At 40.8% G+C, this 26436-nt stretch overlaps 2 protein-coding genes across 5 annotated transcripts in view; one reads left to right on the top strand and one right to left on the bottom strand.

Annotated features, from left to right (window-relative positions):
* ALK (ALK receptor tyrosine kinase) overlaps window positions 1-4959 on the top strand; it is a 312254-nt gene extending 307295 nt beyond the window's left edge. For all 3 annotated transcript variants that reach the window (XM_030499619.1, XM_030499618.1, XM_030499620.1), the window contains 2 exons: window positions 57-2091; window positions 4150-4959. In XM_030499619.1, coding sequence (XP_030355479.1) covers window positions 57-761 — 705 coding nt within the window. In that variant the 3' untranslated portion in view covers window positions 762-2091; window positions 4150-4959. The remainder of the gene's footprint in view (window positions 1-56; window positions 2092-4149) is intronic.
* A 2391-nt stretch (window positions 4960-7350) lies between these two features.
* Window positions 7351-26436, bottom strand: part of CLIP4 (CAP-Gly domain containing linker protein family member 4) — a 30451-nt gene continuing 11365 nt past the window's right edge. For both annotated transcript variants that reach the window (XM_030499621.1, XM_030499622.1), the window contains 11 exons: window positions 25174-25292; window positions 23061-23297; window positions 19690-19825; window positions 18827-18967; window positions 16128-16211; window positions 14217-14357; window positions 13652-13783; window positions 11257-11380; window positions 10521-10585; window positions 9787-9859; window positions 7351-9217 (listed from right to left, as the gene is read on the bottom strand). In XM_030499621.1, the coding sequence (XP_030355481.1) occupies window positions 8896-9217; window positions 9787-9859; window positions 10521-10585; window positions 11257-11380; window positions 13652-13783; window positions 14217-14357; window positions 16128-16211; window positions 18827-18967; window positions 19690-19825; window positions 23061-23297; window positions 25174-25292 (1574 nt within the window). In that variant the 3' untranslated portion in view covers window positions 7351-8895. The remainder of the gene's footprint in view (window positions 9218-9786; window positions 9860-10520; window positions 10586-11256; window positions 11381-13651; window positions 13784-14216; window positions 14358-16127; window positions 16212-18826; window positions 18968-19689; window positions 19826-23060; window positions 23298-25173; window positions 25293-26436) is intronic.

Below are 26436 nucleotides of genomic sequence, written 5' to 3'. Positions count from 1 at the left end.
TAAGAATGCATGATCATAGCAGACTTTTGAGAAATTCCTGTTATTCTGTCCCGCAGGATCCAGATGTCATCAACACTGCTTTGCCAGTAGAGTATGGCCCATCAGCTGAGGAGGAGGAGAAGGTAGCGATGTGCCCCGATGATCCAGAAGGAATTCCTCCTCTCTTGGTCTCCACACACCAAGACAGAAAGGATGACAAGCAAACTCTGCCATCTCCACCACCCCTACCATCAACCATCACTGCTGGGAAACCTCTAGGGAAAGTGGGAGCCTTGGAACCACCAGTGCCAGGGAAGGTGCAGTCAGCATCAGCGGGAGGACATATCAACATGGCCTATGCCCAATCCAATCCTCCATCTGAGCTGCATAAAAGCCGGGGCTCCAGAAACAAGCCCACCAACCTCTGGAATCCAACCTATGGTTCTTGGTTTGCGGAGAAGCAGGCCAGCAAAAACAGTTCTCTGCTGGAGAAGGAGATGCCTGAGAGGGAGAATTTGGGACAGGAAGGAAACTGTACTGTGGGGCCCAACATTGTGACTGGCCGGCTGCCAGGCTCCTCCCTGCTATTAGAGCCATCTTCCCTAACAGCAAGCGTTAAAGAAGTGCCTCTCTTTAGGCTCCGCCACTTCCCCTGCGGGAATGTCAACTATGGATATCAACAGCAGGGCTTGCCCTTGGAGGCCTCCACGCCGCCCTGCGCTGGCAGTTACGAGGACCCCATCCTTAGAAACAAGAGCCACATAACCCAGCAGGGGCTGTGAGAGCCCTCTATCCTCTTGACTTTCCCCCCCGTGGCCCCTGAGCCTTGAAGAGACATCCCATTACCCAATACACTACGAGCAAGGGATCTGACAGCATTACCTTCTGTTTTGTGCCAACTTGCTCCAAAAGTGCCACCCTTGAAGCCGTAATTTCAACTACCCTGAAAGGCTTCAAATCACCGGAGCCCAAATACAGCAAAATAAACAAGGGGGAGGGAGGATACAGGAAAGATGTTACCTGCAAGGCCCAGCTGCTGTTGCATCAACTCATACGCATGGTTGTTGTCATGCCCTTCCTGTGAGCTTTTCCCAGTTGTGCGTTCTCTGCTTAAGTGTAAAGCCGTGGCTCACTGACTTGAGTGTTTCATGTCCATGCCAAACTTGTGGTTGCTGTGGAACACCTGGAGATCTCCTGCAGCTGGCAGAGGTTGTAGTGGGTTTGGGGAGAGCGTCCTCTATCCAAACCGAAACAGGATACAACAGTGCTGATGGGTGACGCGATGGCATGTTCCCAGGTTGTGTTCCAGCTACAGTCCAGTCTTCGAAAGTCCTTGAATGCACAGCAGTTATGGGGGTGTTGGCAGGGCAATACAAAGACACTGGTCACACTGCTTCGCTCAGAAGAGAGAGGAGAGGATGCCAAAGGATGGGTGTAGGTGCTATGAGGCATTCTGGGTTGGGAGGAGCATTGTTTGGCTGGGGTTTTTTGGTTTTCTTTTTCCTGTGCTTTAAGCACTAAAACTGAGTAAAGCCCTTTAAAATTCCTCTGTCCTACAAAAGTAGGAATGTCCTTCATCAGGAACTTGTGTGTGTCAAGTGGAACCAAGGTGAAGTTTCGGAGGACCATGCCCTGAAAATGGAGAGCCACCTGCATACCTCAGAGGTTTACAGTAGCCTTTGACATACCCTGTACAAATAACAACGTAAAGGCAGAAGACTACATCGTGCCACAATCCGGATGCCAGACACTGTATTTGAAGGGTTTAGAGCCCTTGTTCCTTTAATGAAACACATGTATGATAGTGGTTTAAAGACAAACACTGCATTGACTCATTTTGTACACCTTGTGCATGAAAAGTATTCCAGTTAAGTGTATTGTCAAAAACATAGATGTAGGAAATAATTCATGTGTAAAGATGTGCATTAGTAACTTCAACTTAGGGTTGTGAGGAGCTGTTTTAGCATGAACACTACCAAAAAAAGAGGTGCCTGTTTCCATAGAAATGGGTGTACTGGAGCACCAGCAGAGGAATGCGAAGGTGTTCTTCAGTCCGAGACTCTTCGTTTCAGTGAAGTGATGCTGAGCTTGGCCCTGGATCCAAACACTGAGGTAAGCTTCCTGCCCTCATAAGGGATCAAACCAGAATCCACATATACATACTGGTAACCTGGGAGACGTGCAGATTGAAATCAGAAGGCTTGGGTTGGGCCACCACCCTTGTGAAAAAAACCTAAGAGGGGGAAGGTAGAGTGTCCCCCCCAGCCTGCCTTTCTGAGCTTTCCAGTGCACGTAACTAAACCCCTTCTCTAGACAAATGGCAGAGCAGTGTGTGGTGGTTGGGTAACGGGGCTGTGCTGCTGTGTTGGGAAGCTGGAGTCAGGGGTTGCTCTTGATTTCGTGTTGATCTGTTGGGGATCCATCGCACCGCTGCAGCGTGGGCTTGGTGGGGATGATAAGGGTTACCTTTGGGGTGTCCTGGTGCTGTGCACAGGCTTCTTTCCCTTGAACTGAGTATTCTGATCTCTGAGGTTATTAGGCTTGCAGCTCTTGTCACGAAGTAGCCACAGGGGAGGGATTCTGCCTAGGTTAGGACTGCGTTAGTGTTGCACTGGTGTTTCTAGCTCAGAAAACTCAGTGGGGTAGTTTTCTAGAGTCTCAGGAAAGCTGATTAATTCAGGAGGTAAGCACTACCAGAACAATTTCTTACACTAGTATATTATTCACATGTAATAGCAATTTTAACTATTCCAGCTTTCTCATTTCCAGAAGGGCTGAGGCTCCTTATGGGTTTTTTAGCTTTTCTTTGCACAGGAGGACACTCCAGAGTTTTTGCTACCCTGCCTTTTATGTGTTAAGTGAGGACAGAATCTAACATGTATATCGATGAGTGTTCTTAAAGAATACACTAGAGCAAAAAGTTGCAAAGTTAATGATCTTGGACTAGCTGAAATCATTAATTCTTGGAGCTGGGGCAGCAGTTCTGACACTGCGTAAATGCAGATAAGCTGCCAGGTTATAGTATCATAGAATGGTTTGTGGTGGAAGGGACCTTAAAGCTCATCCAGCTCCAACGCCCTGCCACGGGCAGGGACACCTTCCACTAGAGCAGGTTGCTCCAAGCCCCTGTGTCCAACCTGGCCTTGAACACTGCCAGGGATGGGGCAGCCACAGCTTCTCTGGGCACCCTGTGCCAGCGCCTCAGCACCCTCACAGGGAAGAACTTCTTCCTAATGTCTTATCTAAATCTCCCCTCTGTCAGTTTAAAGCCATTCCCCCTTGTCCTGTCACTAGAAAAGGCCCTTGTCAAAAGCTCCTCTCCAGATTTCCTGTAGCCCCTTTAGGTTATGATGATGTTAACGGTAGCATTTCTAAAGCAGCTTTAAAAGCACGAGCAGCAAGAGATGGTTTTAAGATTGGGGGTGAAGGAGGAAAGGCTTTCCCCAGTTGTGGTGATTACCGCGCTGCAGCTTGTGTGAGCAGTTATTTTATTACAGCATTTCAACTGAAATAACTCTTTACAGAATGGGAGTTGTAAAAATTGAAGGAGCTAAACACATTACTGATTCTTACCTCTGGAATATGTGAGGAGATGATTCTGGTCTGGGGAAACGGTGAATTACTGCTGAAATTCTCTAGTCTGCTGGGTATGGTGTGCTGAGATAAATACTGTTCGGCACTAGCAGTTGGTTTTAAGTAAGCCTCCCTCCAGTGTCTCTAGTGTAGAATGTTTTGTTGTGGGGGTTTTGTGTTGAGGTTTGTTGGTTTTTTTAAATCCTCCCTCTTAACTCTTGGAATTTAGAGGCATTCAGGAATCTAGTTTGGGCTTATTTTTAGTGTAAAAAACCTAACATCTCTGAGCAATTCCACAGCCAGCACTTAGTTTGGTACCCCGTGTGCTGTCCAAGCACAGTACCCCTGTTTGCAAAAGTTGTTCTGTAAATACTGACACTAATCAAATCTTGTCAATCCCCCATTAAACCCTTCCACACCAGGCTTTTACAGGGTTCTAAGAGAAGAAAATTCAAGTTACTTTAACCCTCTTACTCATTTTTATTTAAACTTGTTTTTTAAAATGTAGTTTATTGAGACAATGTCAGTTTTTCAAAGGAACTTGCTTTTAAGACTGTTAATCTTTTTCACTGGCAATATTTTACATTCTGGTCTTAGGTGTTCTCCTCACTCTACAGTGGAAAAGCAGGAAGCGGTAGGATCTACAGGACTCAAAGCGTGACTGGGAGAATCTTGCACTATGACTCCCACACTCTGGAAATGGCTTATTCCCACATGGATGTTACCTGTTTCCTGTAGATGTTAGGTAGGTTTCTGATTCTGTAAGCTGCTGAAGGTGAACTAGGTTGGGGTGCCTGTTCATCCTCCTTTGCAGTTGTCTCTTCACCTTCCTTCTCACTACTGAACCTTGCTTCTCCATCATGTGCCTGGAAATGACGCAAGACAAGAAGTTTGGGTGGTTCTGCTTCCTTGAGGAGCAGTGGCAGGCGGGGGGCGGAGGGCACCTCTCCTGTGAGGAAAGGCTGAGAGCATTGGGGGTGTTGTATGATGCAAGAGGTCTGAAATGGGCTATGAAGGATTTGAATTTGCATGTCTGCTCCTGCTACTGATACTGAGCCTGTCTTCTGGGTGACAAGAGCCTTGGCATAGGAATAGCTTAAAACAGCCTTCCACAGCAGCAAGGACATCACTGTCTGTCCCAAAGTTAAACCACATCACAGGAAAATGTCCAAATTGTCTGCATCTGGCTTCTTTTAGTAACAAGCTTCATTATAGGAGTGTCTGTCTCATGTACAGCAGTTTATGCAACATTGTTTATAAAGGAAGGGCCTGTGCACTTCAGGGATACTATGAAGAAAAATACTAATATATGGTCATTGAGTATTTTGTATTGAATAGTGTATTTGTATTGTAAACAAGTGTAGTGAACCACAAGGCATGAAGACAAATAAAATGACTGTAGCTGGCTTTCTCTGTGTGGGACTGTGTGGTGATTGGAGCAACATTAGAGGAAGGGCTCTGGACATCAGTTTTTACTTGGTGAAGTTACAGAAGTGTTAAGGTACATGGACACACAGAAGAGCAGGCAGGGTGTTAAAGCATGGCAGCCAGTGCTCAAGCTTCACTGCATTGTGTTCTGCATAGAGGAAGGTGCTGGTCCTTCTAGTGCAAACCACTGAGGCTGGTTTTTACCTACAGGAAAAGGGCCAATATAAAAAGAGAACAAGTATTTGGTTGAAGAGAGATGTGGGTGTTTTCATTCCTAAAAGTGTGTGTCTTAAGACAGCATTTGTCTTTGCGTCTGGACATGGAATTTGAGTAGGTCTGATTAGAAGCTGTATTTTACTATAGTGGAGTGCCACTGTTGAGTCCTGTGACAGACAGTGGAAGAGGTGGCTCCTGCCCTGCAGTGCTCACTCTTTTCCCTCTCCTTTACCACTCCTATGCCAGAGGTAGCTGCTTGCTCAAGAAATGGTATATAAACCACCTTCTTCACTTTCCTACCACATGCTAATTCTCCTGCTGGACAGCTGTTGTTTAGTTAACTGGACTTTTTTCCAGAGCAGGTATCCAGCAGGCACCTCTTCTCTCTCTCCATTAACCACACTCTGGTTCCTTCTTATCTTAACTGAAAATGGAGCTCCCCTGGGCCAAACCGGTTTAGAGCTGGCACTCTTTGCTCTAATATCCATTTTTTCCAGAGCTGTCTGTCTGCAGCAAGACAGGAAAAAGGAGGCAGGTGGGTGCTCTGCCCTGTGGCTTTCTTGGACACGGTTTCAGTTTCCACCTGGTGTTTCACAAGGCTTCTGCAAACTTGACCTCTGAAAGCAGGGATGTAAATGCTGGCCTTGCCACCTGTGCAGCACTCTCCCAGGTAACTCAGCTAAACTAGCAGAGAAAGTCAGTTATGTTTTGCAAATCTGCAGTGTCAGTTGTGGATCCTTGTGCCTCAGATCTTGCTGGACAGCAAGACTTTAAAAGCACAGGCTCCCTGTCCAGGAAACCATTAACTGTGAAACAGTCACTGAATGCAGCTGGACTGAACTCACTAGAAATGACTTCCCCATTTTGGGACACCTCAGAGAAGTTCTCCTCCTCCTGCCACACCAATGACCTTTCCGGCCAGTGTCCAACAAACCTGAAGGATTTCACTGCAAGGAGCACTGAAGAAGTGCATTTTCTAAGGAGAAGCCTCAGAATTGTTGGGGACCATCTGTCTATGAAGCAGGTAATATTTTAGTTATATGGTTTATAGGGACTTTGAGGATCATTTGTCTTTTCTAACTAGTCCGAGGCTGTGACTGTACAGACCTCAGCACAGCACCTCATTTCAAACTTCACTGGCAGTTATTCTCAGAATCTTTCTTTATGACCTGCAATGTCCTCCTGCCAGAGTTGGAGAAAAGGATTATGGCAACTTACCTTGGATGCAGGAAAGAACAAATCCCTTCACATCACCAACCTGAAGACAGCCATCAGTAATCCCTTCTGGAATGGAGGTACTGATTTATTTCTGTTTCAGGCCACATAAATTTACAGTGCTGCTTGCTTTCTCACAGAGGATTCTTAGTGCTACTAGACCAGCTCCATACTGATAACTGTCCTGACTTGCTCCTCTATCCTACTTTGCTCTAGCTAATTATAAGCCAGAGCTTTCAGGAGAAACACAGAGCTAGCAGAAGCTGAAACTGAAGGGAAAAGCATGCTACACCAATGCTCAGATGGTATTCGTGCCCTCTTCTCTCTACCTGTCAGGATTCAATCAAGTCCTGCAGTCTTTGCTAGACCAGACCACTGAGACCCCACTTCCAGCTGACCTGGCTGCAGCTACAGAGCTGCGGAAGGTGCAGCCTGACACCCCTGGAGCAACTAGAATTACCAGTGAATCAAAGAACTCTTTGAAAGAGGTTATTCCAGTCTATTGCTTTACCTGTGCAAGACAGGCCATGCAGGAATGGTGTGACTGTAACAAACTGCCCGAGCTTGCTGCCTTACCCACATGCTTATTCCCTTACATGCCTGAAGAACTCCAGCTACCCATCAGCTGAAGCAGTTACATCCATCCCACCTCGTCGGGCAGGAAAAACAGCATTTCTGGAAACAAGTGTTTCATCACAGAAACTGAACTGGCCGCCCAGGAGCCGCAGGCTGAGGCAAACCAGTAAAACATGCTGTGCAGATGCTGTGTTTGCTAACTGGCAGCTTGCACCAGCTAGCTGGGAGATAGAAACACTTCTGGGTTATATTCCACAGCTCCTGTTCCATGCTGTGTGTCCTGTTTGCATAACTTGTACCTAAGAACAGAAGCGAGAGTACGTATGTTCTGCAATGACCTAAGGAAAATTCTTTTTGCCGCTCTACTCACCGGGGTTTCATTTTACTGAGACCAGCAAGAAACAGGTATTGGACAACGTAAAGTTCAGCACATCACTGAATATCTGCATCTTCAAATATAAAGCACTAATTTTTTTACATGTAAAATGTACAGCTTTTATATTCAATTAAAAATTCCCATAAGTTAGAATACAATATGCATTATATTAAATACAGCTCAGGAAAAATAGCTACAGCAATTATTTAGAAGAAGGTGGTAGCAGCAGAATTCTGTCTAAAAATAGGATATTATGTAATTTAAAGTGTCACTTCTTCAAGTAGGTAAGAGCAAGCAGATCACTTAAGAACATGACTGTTCTGGAACACAAAACCATCCTGATAAGGTAACATTTACATATTCTGAGCAATTAAAATACATGATATGTTTAAAACATGGACAAAACATTATCTATCTGTTTTAAAAGGCTGATATGCAAATAATGTCACATTGAGGCATGTTACAACACACTAAAACCATCCTTAATTTATCATAAGCCTCTACAATAAATTTATACTGCGAACTGTTCCAAAGGAAACACATATCATAAATGAACCAAATCAAGTTAACAGCTTGCTTGAAGACCCTGCATATAACCCATACCTCTGGCAGGAACTACAATGCTGTATTTTATACAGACTTCATATTTATGATGAGGCTATTAAGGAAGTTCCACTATGGGTTTATCTGCATTTAAAAACCTGATACTTGTAGCCTGCAGCACATGAAAGGGAAAAAACTTTGAGGGAAAACTCTCCAGGAGAGTGCAAAAGTGCATTATTTTAAAGAGTGCTTCTTATACATAGCTCCTTCTACAAATGCATACAGCAAAAAGTGCTTTTTACCATACAGCCTGACATGCAGCATATTTGTGCTTTTTAAAGGCGGTTTGTTTAACTGCTGCTGTTCACTAGGTTAACCACAAGTCCTGTATTTATCAGCCCTTTTGTGTTCTGGAGGGGGGAATAACAGGGGAAAAGAGAGGAGGGATCTGAATGGGAAAATGTAAAAATACTTCACAACTGCTTGAAAAAGGGGTCTCTCTTGCTTTCTTATTGCTAGCAACTGGTACTGGAACTGACAAAGTCCCTGGTAACCAGACTAATGTCACTCATTCACCACCTCCTCTGTCAGAAGCATTATCAGTTCATAACCACGCAGAGGAAAGTCGTTTAAATACTGCATGAATCAGTAAATGATTCATGAAAGCAACGTTAGAGAACGTTGGACATACTGGAACGTTACTCAATACAGCATCTCACACCCAAGACACTTTTGCAATACCCTTCCCAAGCAAGGGCTGTTTCAGTAAGAGAAACAGAACAGTAGTTTTACTTCTTAATGTGACTGAGCTTTTAAAATCTCTATATATTTTTATATATATAAAAATATATATTATATACACATATATATGCTTATATATATGTAAAATGCAAGTTCAGATTTAATAATTTAAGAATAAGCTTGCATTCTAGATGGGGTTCTTGTGTGCTTTAAAATACTTATTTCCTATTGTATGAGCACATTTTGGCTCAGCAGATATCATCTACAAGTTTTGCCCCATTAATCCCACGATAGGTTACTCTGCTGGGTCGAACTAAGACCCCGTGGTTCAGCTTACAGGTGAAGTAGCGCTTCTCCCCCACACAGCCATCATTCTTTCCCTTGGCACTTCTGAGTTCCAGTCCAAGCCATATTCCGGGTGCAAAGTCTGCAGGACCGATGTACCTGATGGTTCCCATTTCGTTAGAGCTGGTCAGAAGGACCTGGGAGCCTTCATGCAGCTTCACCGGTCCCTCAGTGTTAGCTGTAGCGGTGCTACTCCAGCTGCGCCGTAACACAGAGCTCTTGGATCTAGGTAGGAAAAGAAAACAAGTGTCGTCTTCTACGAAACTTCCAGGGCAAAGCTGTAATTCAGTGAAGTGCATGGGGGGGGGGGGAATCAGCTCCCCTTTTTAAAACAATAGAGTTTGGTCTCATGCCACTAGTAAAACATGTAATAACATTACCAGGCTCATACACATGGCATCCTGAAATAGCTGGAAAATCAAGTTCCTTTCACCTGATGCTAGGACTGACAATTCTGACCATAGGTGATAGGAGTGGTAAGTTAAGAAGCACAAAACATTTTATTTGGGGCTTGAAATTGTTTAGCCAAAACAACTTTTAACATGCAAAGCAGATCACCAGGACAAAGTGAAGTCCTTTAACAAGACCCTCTGAACTTCAAATACACAGTGATGAATGATTGGAAAACAATTCTAATGCCAACCTCAATTCAAGGACTGTACTCCGGGATACTCTCAGAAAAACAGTCTACTACTGCTTCATTTTGGAAGGAAAAAAATGAACATGTAGAAGTCTATATAAACAATAAAGCTACTAGCCAGCTCACCCAAACATTTTAAACTCAAAACACTCACCTAACAAAGGAGTTTCTTCTGTTTATCTCTTTCTGTGAAGATGCAGAAGTGGTGCTCAGACTGCGCCTAAAGCCTAAGAGGAAAGGTTAGTAAGCTGTGTAGGACTTCAAAGTAAAAAACAAACCTACCAACCAAAACCAACTCTTTATGAACTCCTGTTGTGTTTTCTTTTACACTGCTTCCTTTGCTACACATTTTCCCTTCCCATTTGAAAATAGTGATGAAATATCTTATGAAGCTAAGAGTCCATAACATGTTCAAACATGTTCAGATTTTCAGAGAAGACAGAATGAAATGAAACAAACCCAACAAGGGTAATTTGAAGCAGCCTTTTCACATAAAGCTTAAGTAAGGAAAAAGAAAAATAACTACTTCGAATATCTCACAAATGTTCTAGTAATTTCATATAGCTCCCTCCTACACCAGTCCCTTCATCAATCTCAATTTAAATTAAGGAGCAGGTTCAATTTATGGTTAACACTGATTAGAATACAATACAGCAATAAGGAAAGAGCATCAATAATCTTAACTCTGACACCATTATTTCTGCCAGTGTGTGGTTAGTAACAACAGAGTACTCCACAGTTCCTTCTGCAGGCTACTTTTTTAGGGAGGGACAGGCCAGACTAATGACTGGCACTTGAAAAATCTGTGTGAGAAGGTGGCTTTGTGCAGCAGGTGAACAGTAGCCTGCAGTAGGCTACCTAAGCCAAATCACAGTCTTACACTCCTACCTCGAAAAGTGTGATTTATTTTATTCAACGAAGTCTCTGTGAGAGAATCCAGAGAACCTGTTAGTCTGAAAAGCAATAACACAACCAAGAAGTCATTTCAACTCAAATCTGAACAAAGCTACTACTGAAATTCTTGTCAAATGTGAGTTAAGTTCTGATTCTTTCCCTTCTCCGTCCACCCCCAAGAGACACAAACATTTCAGCTGTAATCAGACCAGTACGACAGTGTCCAGAGCAAACAACTAGTTTATTTGCCTTCTTTTACTCTACAAGAGAGCATGTATAATTTTGAAGCAAGTTCCTCAACAGTTACCTGAGCAGGGTGTTCAGGGAAAAAAAAAAAAGGCAGGAACAGGTCTGGCAGAGTAACTAGATAGATACAAATACTAGACACAAAGAGCACAATACTCCTCAGGTGTTCTTCCCGACAGTTGACAAAGATTGGATCCTGAATTTAAGTTTTAATGAACACAGACTGTATCAGAAATTGAGGCCCTGGCATGAAAATACTTGAAGTGGCTGCAAGCAAAACAGGGGGAAGTTGTTGCATTTCCAACTTAGGCTTTTGCTTCCAAAAAGCTGATCTAAAATCCATCAGGTTTTTAATGGAGGTTATAAAGTTCCATTAGCAGAAGAAAACATTTCTGTCGTATCTGGGCTAAAACTTTGTTTCCTGCCAGAAATGCATGAAGAAAACATTTGGCAACACAAACATTAAACGAGCTTCAGTGCTTACCTCTGTACACGAGATGGTGGTGCAAATATACCGTGTCTGGGAAGGCAACTGAAGTACTGAACGCCTCCCACAGAACCATCATTCTTCCCATGAGGCTTGTCCAATTCAATTCCACACCAGAATCCTACATTTCAAAACAGTAAAATCATGGTATTTTGAACAAAACACCACAGGCTTTGCTTCATACAGACAGCTGGTGTAGTTGGGATTCACCCACATCAAGGAAAACAGTTTCTAGTTAGAAACTGTCTAGATCACAATAGCAAATATATATATTTACTATTTATAAATTTATATATTATTAATATATATAAATTATATATATTATTTATATTTACTGTTTTTATAAAATAACTATGCAACTATACAAAAATATATCAGAATAAATATAAAGATTATTATCTCAGCATTTTGATATGCTTTCAAGGAAGTTACTGGTTTTTTAATTAATAAAGGTAAACCTGTTTTTTTATATATATATATATATATATACACACACACACACACACACTGAAACCAAACAATGTTACTGAATTTAACAGTGGCAATTTGACACAGAGGAGACAGGAATGAAGAGCAATGGTGGTTCAGGTTTCTCTTTTCAGCCTTCTGACCACATGGTTTATGCTTCATCTGAGCTCATCAACACTAAAATTAAAGTTTTGATATTAATTCATGTCTTTGCTCCATCTAGCAGGTTATAATTAACACAAATTGCAAGGCTGGCTGCATGATACTGAGAGAAGGGTGCAGGAATCAGAACTGGCCGGCAATTCATCTCATACCCAACACGGAACAGGCATCAAGATGTTAATAGGCTTGATCATTCATAACCTGTGATAAATGTGAGCTAATTACGTAAGGGTGCTAAATTTCATACTCCATTAGTCGTCCTTATGCTATCCAGCCCCAAAAGATTCAAAATTTAATTCAAGTTACTTGGTACTAAGGCACTGGATAAAATGGTAATTCTAATTATCAGCTCAAGAAACTTGGGAATGACAGCTTATGAATTAGAAGGGCTCGGTACGTCAGGAGTTCTCCCCCTCCTGTTTTCAAAATTAAAGAAAGATCTGCACTGCAGAAAACGAAATAGAAGTTTGGGTAACTTCCAGAGCTTTGATCCATATTAAAAAATTAAAAACGCATCTGTTACATTTTCTGTAAATAAGTGGGTTTGCAAATGGTGAGGATTTGGCATCTTTCCACCCTCACTCCTTACAATACCGTGTTTTCTCAAAAAATAAATAACTGTTCTCTAATTTGAGGCACTGGAGGAGACTGTTGAGCAGCTTTCTGATTTTACACTTGTTGCAGTGTATTTGGACAGCCAGTCCTCATCGCTTACTTCGTAGGCAACAAGGTGAAGGTTAGAGGCATCACACCAAAGTGCAGGATCAGTTAATCGCAGCATCTTAAGCCAGGACTGCCTACAGAAAAACGGGGGAAAGGGGCGAGAAGGAACAAAGCATGTCCAGAGCTTGTGCCCCAGTCTCCCATTTTGCCCTTCCAACTGTTTATTATGAAGTACTGATGCCACCAAGTGTCCCGACAGAGTATTGCCGCTCACCTACCAGTCAGATGGACCTCATTTAACTACGTACCAGCATCAGTACTTACCAAGTGGTTTTGCAGTGCCCTTGCAATAAGATGGCTATAGATAAGGCCATAAACAACATAGAGTATGATTACAAAAAGCAGAATTCAGAAATTAGTTTCCAGAACTTAGAACAACTCTCTTTCCATCTGAAAACACCTGGCTTCATTGCAGTGTGATTTATAGCAAGGGGAAGGGTGGGAGGAGCTGAAAGAGAGAAGGATTAGAAGATGGTGGTAGGGTTTGGGACTTTTCGAGATGCCTCTAACTTCTCATCTGTTCTGTGACCTAAAGGTTTGTTCGTTAAGACTTAAATGTTCACAATTCCCTTCCTAAAGATGCCAAGAAGGTCAGAATGACGCAAGTGTATGACATGGTAAGACAAGGTATTGCAAGAGATGAGCTGTGTCAAAAAGGCATACTACAAGAAGTAAAAGGAGTAAAGGCATGTGATATCAATTAACTGCATACCACTTTGGAGACTGAAAAATCCTGCTCGCTCAGAAAGCTTTGTAACAGTGCCTACAATTTCAACATCAAAATACTGCTCCTCACTAAGCTGGTTTAGAGACAAGTAAAAGTCACCTTTTAAACGATTATTTTTTCCTGGCAGTTGCATTAAAGTAAAAAATATTCAGTGAAATGTAGGAGAGAGAAAGAACATTGAAACAAACCAGTAAATTTGGATTTTTTTTGGAGGGAGGGAGGAAAAAGATGGAGTTATCTCAATGTTCACATGTTCACATTTAAGCTATCCCATATTGATTCTACATCATACACAAAGAGCTTTGCAAATACCTGGTGCAAATTTTGTCGTCCCACAAAATCTGACGGTGCCTGTTCTCTGTCCTACCACCAGTACTCTGTCTCCAACCTGAATTTCTCCCTCACCAAAAGCATTTTTCCTCGTAGCTGGAGAACTGTAGAACCCTGGTCAAGAGAAGAACAAGATCTGAAATTAGTGACATTACATCTTCAACATTTAAGAAAGTCTGCAATAGTGAGCCAACTGGTTGGTAAACAGAGTACCCATCTTTAACATAGTGCGCCTTTAACACATGGCAACACACCACAGATTTGGCTTCGACGAAAGAGCTGCTTTGCTTCAGCGTTACAGCTGTGGACTGCAGCCTTTTCTCTGCAGTTGCAAGGTACAGTGACCAACTATGAGAACACTTTTCCTCTTGATGATGTGCTTAAAAAGATTTTTAAAAGTTAAGTTTATCGTTAAGCTACTTCCCAAATGTTTGTCTTGAACCAACCATCGCAGATTCTGAACCAGCACATGCAGTTGTACACAAGCACTCAATACAGCAGTAAACCCCCACCTGTGAAAACACACCTCAGTAGCTACAGACCATACCAGCACTGATTTTAGATGAGGCAGAAGGCACTCGGGTCACTGCCTTCCTACTGCTGCCAGTCGAGTTCCACTTCTTGGAGTAATTCCGTTTGCCTTCCAAGGAGGTAGTAGAAGAGGAAGAGCTGGTGTACCCAGGAAAACCTAGATGACATAAATGGAAATAGTCCATTAGAGGCCAGAGTCAGAAAAGGACAGATTAAACAGAAGGGAAAGCTTCTGTAAGAAGGAAGTTGACTGTTCTCCATAGTGGGCAGAATACAAAGAGCCAAAATTAGAAGTTGTTAAGCAGCACTTGCACAAACTCCTGTCAGGAATGACATAGCTGTGTCTGCCCCTGCCTTGGGACTAAGGTGATGGGTGAGTGTTAGAAGAGGTCTCCAAAAGCCCGTTCATTATTACTCCATCAAGGTTCTTCTAAACAATCCCAAGTATATTTTAATTAAATTATGGGAGCCTTAGTAAAGAGATCATTCCGCCACACTTTCAGCATCCGGCCTATGAAAGATTTGATGAGAAGTGGAAGGAAGGTGATATTACATGAGTGAATTATCGCCTGTATTAAAGCCTACTAGATTCCATTACACGCCGTATTAATATTAAAATCTGTACTATAAAGTGAGAATGGAAGATAAATCACTTTTATCTCCATTCGCAAACCCTGATGTCTAAACTGTCCAGTAAGACTTACGTTCAGCTTTACTCCCGTGATTCTATGATTCCTTTTCACGGCTTTCCCAGTTCTGCCCTTTCCTACCCCTTCTGCCCAAAATGAGGCAGGGTACAGCAAGACATGTCTGTTTCTCAGGGTGAAAAATTAAGATAATATTGTTAATTGAACTTTCCAGAATTCCGAGAGGCTTAATTCATTAGTTTTCGCCAGGCATCTTGATCTCAGCACAGGGTTAGCATGTTCAATGTAATTTAACTTCTCCTAAGTCATGTGTTATACCTCCCAGTTATTGTGGTGCCACTAAGTGCCTTCCACGAACAAAAACTGCTGGAAACCTCTGTCTACACAAGCACTGAAAACGTATCATACAGGACAGCACGTAAGTACCTTACACCAGTCTCCTTCCCACGTCCCTTCCTTGCAAGGGTTCACTGACGGAGGATATAGAAAGATGCTTTTCTTCAAAGAAGGTATATTCAAAGCCACACTTCAAATTATTTCAAAGAAATACTGCTTTTACCAACAAAATAAACCACCTCAAAGGAAACCTGATTTTTACAGTTTGTTAAAGAAAAAAGTGAGGTCCCTTTATGTTTAAAGTTCAGCAAACAAAATACTGATGCAATAGAAGTCACTATCCAATGCTGAAACTAGATAATTGCAGGGAATGATTCATATGTAAAAGGAACTTTTTAAAAAGCTAGTTTCGAGTTTCATATTTGAAGCTTGTTATTCGGAGCTTTCTGTGACACGATGCCAAGACTCAAGTGCTGTTAGATGGTAACACTTCATTATACAAGCTTGAACATACCAATACAAGAGAGAATAAAAATTCCAACAGAACACATGCACAGTTCTTCATTAAAATCTAAGCAGTGACGATATAGAGCAAAAGGTCTCCCTCAGAAACCTAAGAAGGTAATTCTGGAGCTCCTCTCTAAGATCATTTACTAACAGACAGCTTCCACCTTTAAGGGCTTGTCTATATTCTTGTCCATGTATTTGGACAAGAAGCTGTTGCCAAACCAACACAGAATGCCAGAAATCAGCCATACGAATTACTCTTGCTCCTACTAAACTAAATGTATATGGCCTGCTTGGGACTTGAATACAGACAGGCAAGGCACTTTCTGTAGTGTCGATACAGGACTCCTACAGAGGCAAGGCAGCAGTAATACCTCTTCTGCCCTAAAGCAACAATTTTCCTCGAGATGTTAAAAAATAAAAGAATATTTAGATACCATCTTTTGCAGGTACAGGTTTTCCCCTGTGAGGAGTCATAAAGTTGGTTTCCAAAGCACCATCTTTTTTTGCTGTGTTCAGGCCTATAGAAAGAGCACATACAATTAAATATATACATCCAACAAAGAACAACAAATTTTTCAGGAAAGTCATGTTTAAAAAACAATTTGACACATTGCAGACTAGATGCAGGGATAAAATGAATACAACTGTACAGCTCCTTAGACTCTTGATAAGTGGGTAAGAAAGGCTGCAGAATTGTTTTGATGGATAAGCACAGATGTTAAACCTCTCAACACATTAAAACAGTCCAAACTATCTTGCCAAACAATAACCAAATTGTCTGCAAAATAATAATGTTCCTATTGAAAGAGTTTTATTTAAATCTTTCAAACATATCTATTATATACACAACATTCACTTTTATGATACCTAACACCTACTATTCACTAGGATTAATTTCACCATTTGTGCATTAAAGATTACCCATAAAGCTTTTGAGAGAGTGACTTGAGACCACATCTTCATTCAGTCTACAAGTAATGAAGTAAGCCAGTAAGATTCTGAAGAGCCTAAGGAGCAGCAGTGTTGTGGTATGTGTATGAAGTAGCACAGCCACAGAAGTTACAACAGTGAACAGCCATTCTGCATTTCTGAGTTTCCCACCCTCATTCAATGAAGAAAAAGTTATCTATGATTTATCCCCTCCCTGTCATGAAAGGAATAAAAGTAATAAATCACGTCATCTTTATTTAACATCTCTCAGCTTAATTCAGTTACAGGGACTGAACTAGCTTGCAGCTGTACTGTAGTTTTTGAAATGTTATGGTTTAGCCATTAAGACATCAGAGCAAAACCCTGATTAAGGCATCAGTTCTGTTTGTGACTGAGAACACATTTCTCAATTCCATTACAGTAATCCTTTCCCTAAAAACTTGAAAAAGACCTATTATCATCAATCTAATGGATTATTCAAATCCAGTAGAAACAAACCAAATTTGAAAATCTCTACACTGTATTATAGTTACATTTTGCAGCTAAAACCCACATCTACAAAAAGCATATTCATTTTTCCTGGATCATTACAAACCAGTGTATTGCAGAGATGAAGTTTAAAGGAAAGAAATGTAATCTGTCACATAAACACTGCAAAACACAGTTCTGCCTCTGCAGCTTTACCCTCCCATTCCAGCCCATGAATCAGCTGGGCATATTAATTCTAATGGACCTTTCAATTCAAGAACACCAGCCTCCAGATTACTGTTGGTGGATGTAAACTCTGCTGGGCAAATGATACATAACTCCCTCTGATTCTTACCTGAAGCAAAGTATCAAATGTTTAAAATTTACAAAGACACAAATGCACCTTTGTGGTGCAGAAAAGGGTGGTTTATGACTAAAGTGGAACACACGGTCTGTGACAAAGGAAACAGTACTTTTTATTATAGTGTAATGGGTTACAAACAGTTCACAACTGAATCAAACACTGAAGAATACTTAACAGAAAAAGTCAGCTTAGATCTGCTCGGAGCAATACTCTAACAAAACAATTATTCCCAGGAGCTTTTTATGCAAGATGTCCCTTTATAAATAGCTTAAATCTTGTGCTTGTTGTAAATACACAGAATTAAAGCTTACTTCCCCCTCAATCTATGTAGAGCAGTGTTATGTAAGTCATCCAAAATGCTGCCAAAATGCCTTTCTTCCACCAGCCCTGCAAACTGTTTCTATCCCCTGTGTATTACTGGTAAAGTGTGAGGTGTTTTAGGGGGCTTGAGTAAATTCAATGAGAGTGTATCCGTACCTTCCACCCCTCAAGCTGTGCTGCCTTAGTATGAGTCACCTACAGAGAGTCCAAAAGGCAAAAGAAATGCTAATGTAATATATTTAATGACATCATTATGTAGCCAGGCAGACGGGGCCAGATTATGCATGGTGGGCACTGTACACAGCAAGGAAGTCTGTACTCCAAACACCTCGGAGCCCTAACAGGCAGAAAAGATGCTTCATTCTTACTTCACAGGGATGGAACTTACACAGATGATCAAGTAATTTGAGTAAATTACTAAGAAACCGAAGCAGAGCCAAGGATTGAGCCTCTAACTCCAATCAGAAGACTGAAGCCTTATTACAAGGGCATCCTTTCTCTTCTCATTCGCCTCTGGTTTTACTCAGATAATATAATTAGCAGATAGAACACAGTACGATAAGTAGTTTCTTGATCATTTTGCCAGAAAATAAATTAAATTTCTTCAATTTCTGTTCATAAAGGCATATATAGATTAGTGTCTAGATTTTCGCTGATTTCAGTGAAATCTTTCAAGTTACTGAGGAAGATCTTTGTAAATGGAATCACATAGACATTTAACTGATCCCACAGGCAATCAGAAATTACCTTAATGGCTCAAGAACAAATGTGGTGAACTTTTTAAATGGCGTATGTAAAGCCTATAACCTGTCACAGTACATCTGATCACTATAATCACTGAACAGCTACACACAACATCCTTCCAGTACCACTGTACAGGCTAGTGAACTTCTGATAATGAGAACAAGTAGTTAATAAACATCTCCTTTTCATCCCAAGTGATGAACTAAATCCAAACAAGTATTTTAATACCAAGACTTACAGGATTAGTGCTAATTCTTGATGATTAGTATCCCTCTATCCTGTCTGAACTTACAAGACAATACTCACCAGAATTCACTTTGGAAGTTATGTGTGTCACATCTATTTTCTTGGATTTGACCAAAGGTGAAGACCGCATGGAAGAACTTCGTACAGAGCTTTTTTTGTGATCAGAAGCCTTGCTTATTTTAGAAAGAGGTGCAAAGATACCTGGAGAGAAAATTGTATGTGCCAAAATAGAACCAGGGGTTAATACTAACGTAGTAAAACTCTCTGGCTACTCGCTCTTACATCAATTAATGTAGGGGGGTTTTCAGCCACAATCACAGCTTGCTACGCTGCCGAAACACTTTCAGGGTAGGAAGGACCAGCTCAAATGGACAGTGAAACCAAAAGGCTTATTCAAGCAACTTGAACAGAGCAATTCAGGAAGTCAATAAAACTATCAATTAGTATTTCCTTTTTGTCCTAATGGTAACATTCAGTCTCCACTGTTACAAAGCACAAGCCTTTGTATATCATGAGTGTCCACGAAACAGCAATTAAAATACCTCAAGCTGAATGTTAGAAAACAATTACAAGCATGCATCTCTTAAAAAGGCAGGCAAAGCAGGTAAAGAAACATGGCCATTATTGCTGCAACATAAACAGTTTCAACAACGTAGGTGGAAAACCAGGAAATATTATGTCACAGTTTCAAGGAAATAACCAGAACTAACTGGAAATGTTGCATGGTTGGTTGTTTCAGTGGTTTTGCAAATAGTTGCAGACAACCACTAGGAACAGTTAGAAGAATAAATCAAACAAAGCACTACAAAGAAAAGCAAGAGAATTTGTTATCTTGTTTTATTCTCCCAGGAAGTTCATCTTTTCCAAAACTATTTTTAAAATTCAGGTTTTTAAAAAAATTGGGGGAAAATTAAAGGTTGTACCGTGTTTCGGTGCACACTTGAAGTACTGGACTTTCCCAACACTTCCATTGTTCTTTCCTTCTGGTTGATCCAGCTCTATGCCAGCCCACTGGCCACTGGCAAATTCCGTTGTGCCACAAAATCTTAATGTACCAACCTAACACAAAAAGCATCAACACAGAATGACTTTGTTACACAAGCATGGTATGAGAATATAGTACAGATTATGAAGGAAAAAGCAAGTCATCTCCAAGCTTTTGATCAGAACAGAGAAATACAAACGTCATGATCTACCTTGATTATTGCCATGCCTGTCTTTCCATGCCAGCCAATGCATCTTCCAAAACATCTTAATCCTCCTAGGTATATTTTGCATTCAACAAAAGCAGTGCTTATTGACAGATCTCACAACAGACAAGAATAAGACAGGAAGAACCACAATTCCAAGTCAGCAAAGTACAGGAGTATATGCCTAATGAGATGTTTTACTTCCAGTGTCTTCCACAACAATAACTCCAGAGTCATGGCTAGATACCTTGCTGAACTGGAGATTCCATGGCAATACTAGGTTAAAAGATCTATAAATGTATCTGTGCGTATATAAACAAATACATATAAGTATATAAATATGTATGTATGTTGCAAAGGTTCAAGGGTAAACTTCAGAGTAAATTTTTTCTTTGGAAAAGATTCCAAAATCTTTTATTCCCTCCTTATGATTAAACGACATTCAAAAGCCAGCAAATGTTTTAAACACATTGTTGTTTCAGTATATACTGTAGTACATACTCTGAAGATAAGTATACCAAGAATATCAAGACAGACCAGTCTTGTTGGTGGACCTCGGCCTCCACAAATATGCATTATAAGCTCACACACTTCAACCAAACAGGAGAGGAATAACTAAGAGATGCATTTAACATTGATTTAAATCCATTTTTGTATTTTATTTTTAAATCAGTTTTAGTAATAAAAACCTTTGATCCTTCAGTTGCTCAGTTTTCATTATCACGTGACCTTAATACTATTAGTTCGTTTTCTACTTCACTTTTCTACTAGACTTCACAGTCTAAAGCAGCACTCAGAGAGTAAATAGACACACTTTTTCTTTACTGTAAAACCTTCCAGCTACTCTTTCTTAATGTTCTGTAAAGAAATAAATGTGATCCAGAGCCTGTTCCTCTTCTACGCTGAAGATTTCCTTTAAACTTGAGTTATAAGCAGGTACATCACACTAATCTGGACCCAGACTTTTTAGCTACCAACCCAAAGATCGAATTCAGCCAGAGGAAGCTTGGCCAAGCAGCCGCACAGATTCCTCCACTCTCCAGGCACCAGCCAAAGGGCACTTACTGAGCAGAGAGAAGAGACCACCAGGCATCTTAAATAGGAGGTGGAAATGGCAACACTGAAACTCCAATTCTGCATGAGCCCTGGGACTTGTGCAAGCAAGGAGCAGAGGACAGCAGGAATGAGAAAAAGAGTTTTCTTCCAGCTACTAGTTTCCTTGCACTCACATTTCATGGAGTGTCCATTCAGCTAACATGTACTCTAGCACAGGAGCAGCCAGTGAAACTGGGGGCCCCCAAGTCACGTACACGTGAACACCTGCTTACGCAGCTTCCTACCCTGTAAGACAATTCCAATGACAGCCACAGTAGGAATCAAGAGAGGAATCCATTCTCCCTTGGGCATCTACTCTTTGGCTATCCAGCTGCACTTAAAGCTGATGCATTAGGAGACTGCAGAAGCAGGGAAGAGAACAGGAATCCATAAATACTGTTCATAAAAATGCTGCATTCCAGTGCCTTCATCCCAGCTTCCGTATTCTGGAAATCAAAACTGATCCAAGAGGAGGTTAAGAACAGGGCACAATTTTCATCATCCTGTTCTCACTCTTGCCCTATCCTGCACACAGTTATGAGTATCCAGGGGGAGGGGAAGACAGGGCTGAGATCAACTTCTCCATTCAGACAAATGAAGAAAGTGGGTGGGAAGCAATGTGGGAGTAATGCAGAACAGCTCCTCTCACACTCTCACACAAAGAAAGGAAGGGAGGAAAGCAAACATGGAAAAGGAAGACCAAAAAGCGCAGTCACATTCCTCCTTCCCACCTGCTGTATGACAGCTTTGGCTCCCTTAAAAATAAAAGCAAGCTGGAAAGCCCTGCTGGCCTTTGGCAGCAGGAAAACAGCTTCCAACAACTTCTTAAAAAACACTGTAATAGCATACTCAATTTAAAAACACATACCCAGACCCAGGAAGCTTTACCCATACGTGGCATGTTACAGTACAGTTCTGTGGGCCTTACTTGGAGTAAGGATAAACAAGGACTAATTTCTTCCCTTTCCTGCTATAAAGCCTCAGCTGACTTGCAGTTACATTCTCACTGCTTTCACTGGGCAATGGCTTTCTATAAAAGAAACTTCCATGAACTTCTTAAAGAATAAGCAGCTTCCTGTACGTACTGCAGTTAAAATCCCTTCTGCATAGCTAGTGATCCCTTCTCTTTCCCTGACCCAACTTCAAGCACACCAAAGCAGAGGGAAGCTGCTCTGCCCTCTCAGTGGAGTTCACTTTACTACACCTCCAATGTGACAATTACAAATCTATAGTTATACTAGAAAAATTATTAAAGATAAAGCTACTCATCAATTTTGCTCACAAATGCCTTTAATATTTACCAGAGAAATATCTGAGATCTTAAAAGAATTCTAGCACTCTTAAATCATTCCAGAGCCCTTGCTATCAGAGCAAATAAAAGGTATGAACGCTAACTGCAGTATCAATGTTCTATTTTTCCAATACATTTTTAAGATGTGTTTAGCAAGGTAGCTTCTTCAAAGCTGTTCACATTTGAGCTGGGCCAGTACTGACTGCATTCTTATACTTCCACAGAACCATGTAGCAACCTTGTTAGCACACTGCTGCTTCCAAAATTTTAGCTGTATTGCACCAGTGAAATTGGGTTACTAGAGGCTAAGCAGAACTGAAGTTTTCTTTTACTGCCTTCTGGAAACTGTCAAGAGTAATTCATGAATGCACACTCGTAACTGAAAGTTGGGCAACTCACATCTGTAACTTTTACCATCATTTTGATGTGACACCAAATACATTAAATAAAAGCTGAGCCATGCTGAGGTACTATAGAAGACTTGAAAAATTGTTTATGGATACAAAATTCAGACTGTGCCTGTCAAAACAGCTTCTCATAACAGTGACTTTCTTTAACACACAACTGTTTAGCTTCCTACTTTCTGTAACCAGATCCTTACTGCCATCCAGAGTTCATACCTTCCAGTTTTAGACCCTCAGATTTGAGGAGTCTCCAAAGGGATAAGTAAACTGACTATCCAGAAATTACAAGGGTAGTATGAGGTTGCTTATCATACCTTCTGTCCTGCTATAATAACACGATCTCCCAGTTTCAGGCCAAGCGATAGAAGCATGGCCTTGCCTGTGACATGGTCATAGTTTGGAATCATGGCTTTTGAGATGTCACATGAGAGAGGCACTGCATCCAGCAGTATCTGCTTGATTTCTTTTGCACTGGCTGCTGCATCTGCCATTTCCAGTGGCATATCTACTGGATCAGGAACCACATCCGCTGGAATCTGCCCTTTGTCATTCTGTAGAAACATAACATAGCAAAGGATTTAGTGTTGTGACACAATAAACCTGATGAGGCAAAACCATAGCAGTTTATGAAAGTTTTTAATCCTCTTTATTAGCTATTTTTCCTAGATACAAACGACTACAAGAACATCCACGTTTTCAAATAAGGATGCCAAAACATCCTTAGATATATAAACTAGCACTTACAGTGTCTCAATTTCAAAAGTTACTAAATCCTAAGAACATTATTAGTATTCAGAACATGGGAAAAAACAAACACTGTATGTATCTGTGTACATGAACACAGATTTAGGAAAGTAAGCAAGAATTCTGATCTGTAATGCCAATAATGTAAAGCAAATACCTCCCACAGAATTTATTTTTACCCAGTGCATAGTTTACTCCTTGGTGAGGCTTATTCCAAATACAAGAAAGAATTAATACATGTTGCATGTATAGCATACACAAAGTTGACATCTCACATAAGTACCTGAATAAAACTGTTCAGGTTTATTTAGACACAGACTATTCCATGAGAGATGAATTAAGGGCAGAGCCCTTTCCAAGCACTTCCCATTCAGAAAGACCAGTGATTGTGATTCCCTGTATGTCCCATGTGACACTTGCCCGAGGCCAGAGTTATTGGAGCACCAGCTCACCTTCACTCAAGGCGAGACAGCAAGTACACTGCCAGGCTGTCAGGCTGCCATAATGCCAAGTTCGACCCACACATTCTTCAGAGAAGACATTAGTGTGGATCTGTGCCTATCTGCCAGTTGCACTAAGTTTGTGGAAATGTAATTTTATCTCTGTCTCCCAAATTTGACTCAACTGAGCTCCTGGACTCAAAAATTACCAGAAGCTCAAAGAGGCAATGACAAAGAACAAAACTGTATTTGCTTTGTTTCCTTAAAAAACAGACTAAAAGTTCAGCCTTCCCTGAGCCCCCAGAAAATCTCCCTGTCTCAACTCTACAAAAATACCAATCCTTACTCAGCATTTACACTCTGCTGTCCTCATATAAGCAAACTCTACCCACTGTCTCTGGTCAGAACTTTATTGCAGGATTGAAGCATTAATTAAACACCTACCATTCCTTAAAAACCTACAGTCATTCTTTAAGTAAAAGTTAGCCTCATTCAAGTCACAGTGCCTTAAAACCAGGATACAGCTGGGTTAAAGTTGAGCAGGGAGTTTTTAGTCATTGCGTTAGCAATTGTTTCAGTGACATCAGTCCCACAATTCAGCCCACCAGGTGCCCCACAAATCTTTGTGTCAGCCCAAGGCAGGGGCAGAACAGAGGCAAGAAAGCAAAAGTGGGCACACGGACACGGGATTGCTTTTCTCAAGGACAGAGCCACCTTCTGACCGCTCAGAATGCTTGTGCAACTACAAAGCAGTATTCCCTGCAACGACAGACTCTTCAACATGCAGCTGCCCTAGAATCCGAGACACATACATGCACACTAAATAATGAGACAAAGAAGAAAAACAGTAGTTTTGAAGAGATCTAGATTGAACATCATGACAAACTGCATGAACTGTATGAACAGTGACATTCCAGACTTCAAACCATCAGCAACACGACTTTTGAGTACACTTAAAACAACTGTATCTTCTAACATTGCATTTGAAAATGAGAACATATACTGCCTATGCTATGAAAGCTATCTGAACTAATGAACTAGATCGTGACACAAAAATACAAACTTCAACACACAAGTATGACAAAGCATATGAAATCATGCACTATGAGTTATAAACATTTTTCTCTCAGGCACTATCACACCCCTGTAACACATTTTTAGCTAACCAAAACCCTGGACAGATTGTTCAGTTTTTCCAGGTACTTTTTTCACCTTTTGGTTAATCTACAACCTAACTCCTTACCCTAAAGGCAGGATTTGCTCCATGTTCCAGTAAACACTTGATGGCTCCTGTACATAGGTTAAATGCAGCAATATGCAAAGCTGTTCCAAAATCAAAATCACTACAGGTGGCATCCACATCTGCAATGAAACATAACAGGTGAGGTATGTTAAGTCTGTTACATGAACATTTCACCCTACAGATTCCTTGACAGGACATTCATTTTGACAGTTTATGTTAACATTTATACAGAGACACCATTCTTTATGCACTAAATGCATATGAGAAATAATTCTACACAGAATACAAACCTTATCTGCATCTGTTTATTCATACCATGAACCAATCTGGAAGATGAGCATTTACTTTCATTCATTTTATAATACTGATGACTTAACTGCAAAACTGTTGCAATTCAGGATGCCCAATCTACTGTGCTAAGATTAACAAGTTCATAACTTTATGTTTGCATGTGAATTAATGTTTCAGAAATTTGTATTTTATTGCTCCTAGGTGTCAAACTTTAAAATGAGATGCATCTTCAACCAGTTGTTTTCCTTTGTGAGCAGGTAGTGAGGCAAGGGAAAAGGACTACACTTCTGCTTTACATTAATTCAATTATGAATGGGCAAGATGGAAGTAAGAGCTATCAATTTTTGTTTTTCAAATAAATTTTCTTCGTTTTCAAAAAACTGCACTCCAAAGGGTACTGCACTGACAGTTCAGAAAACGGAGCACTGCATTTGACTATGAGAGATGTAGCATAATATATGTTTCCATCAGTTGTTCCCAACGTCTCTTTCAATCTGCTATAAAGTTATTACTGTTCTAGAAGATTGGAGTTTTAACGTCTATTTAGTCTTTGACTCCTCTCCTAAACTACACAAGAAAGATGTCAGTTTAAGCCAATTATGTATGTGGCCCTGAATTAACACCACCAGCTGATTTAATACACAAACCAAAAGCCAACAAGTATTAGCAATAATGTTCCAATCTGAGATACTGGTGTGGAACATAAAACTTTCCACCTCAGGGCTATACAGTCTCCCTGTATTTTCCAGTATCAGTCTCTGGCCCAGAAACCACTAGTCCTTCTCATAATGTGATAAACAAAGTATATCCCAACTGTATCAACATCCTCATGTATTTATACTAAATTAATATTTTGAGGGCAAATAAAACATCAACATATATAGAAGATACATAAATATATATGTCTGTAATATATGTCAGCTTTATACATACTAATAAAGATTGACTCTGAATTTTATAAAGATACCTTTT

The sequence above is a fragment of the Strigops habroptila genome, chromosome 10 (genome assembly GCF_004027225.2).
Source record: "Strigops habroptila isolate Jane chromosome 10, bStrHab1.2.pri, whole genome shotgun sequence".
Classification (NCBI taxonomy): Eukaryota; Metazoa; Chordata; class Aves; order Psittaciformes; family Psittacidae; genus Strigops; species Strigops habroptila.
This window is presented reverse-complemented; position numbering and strand designations above follow the sequence as displayed.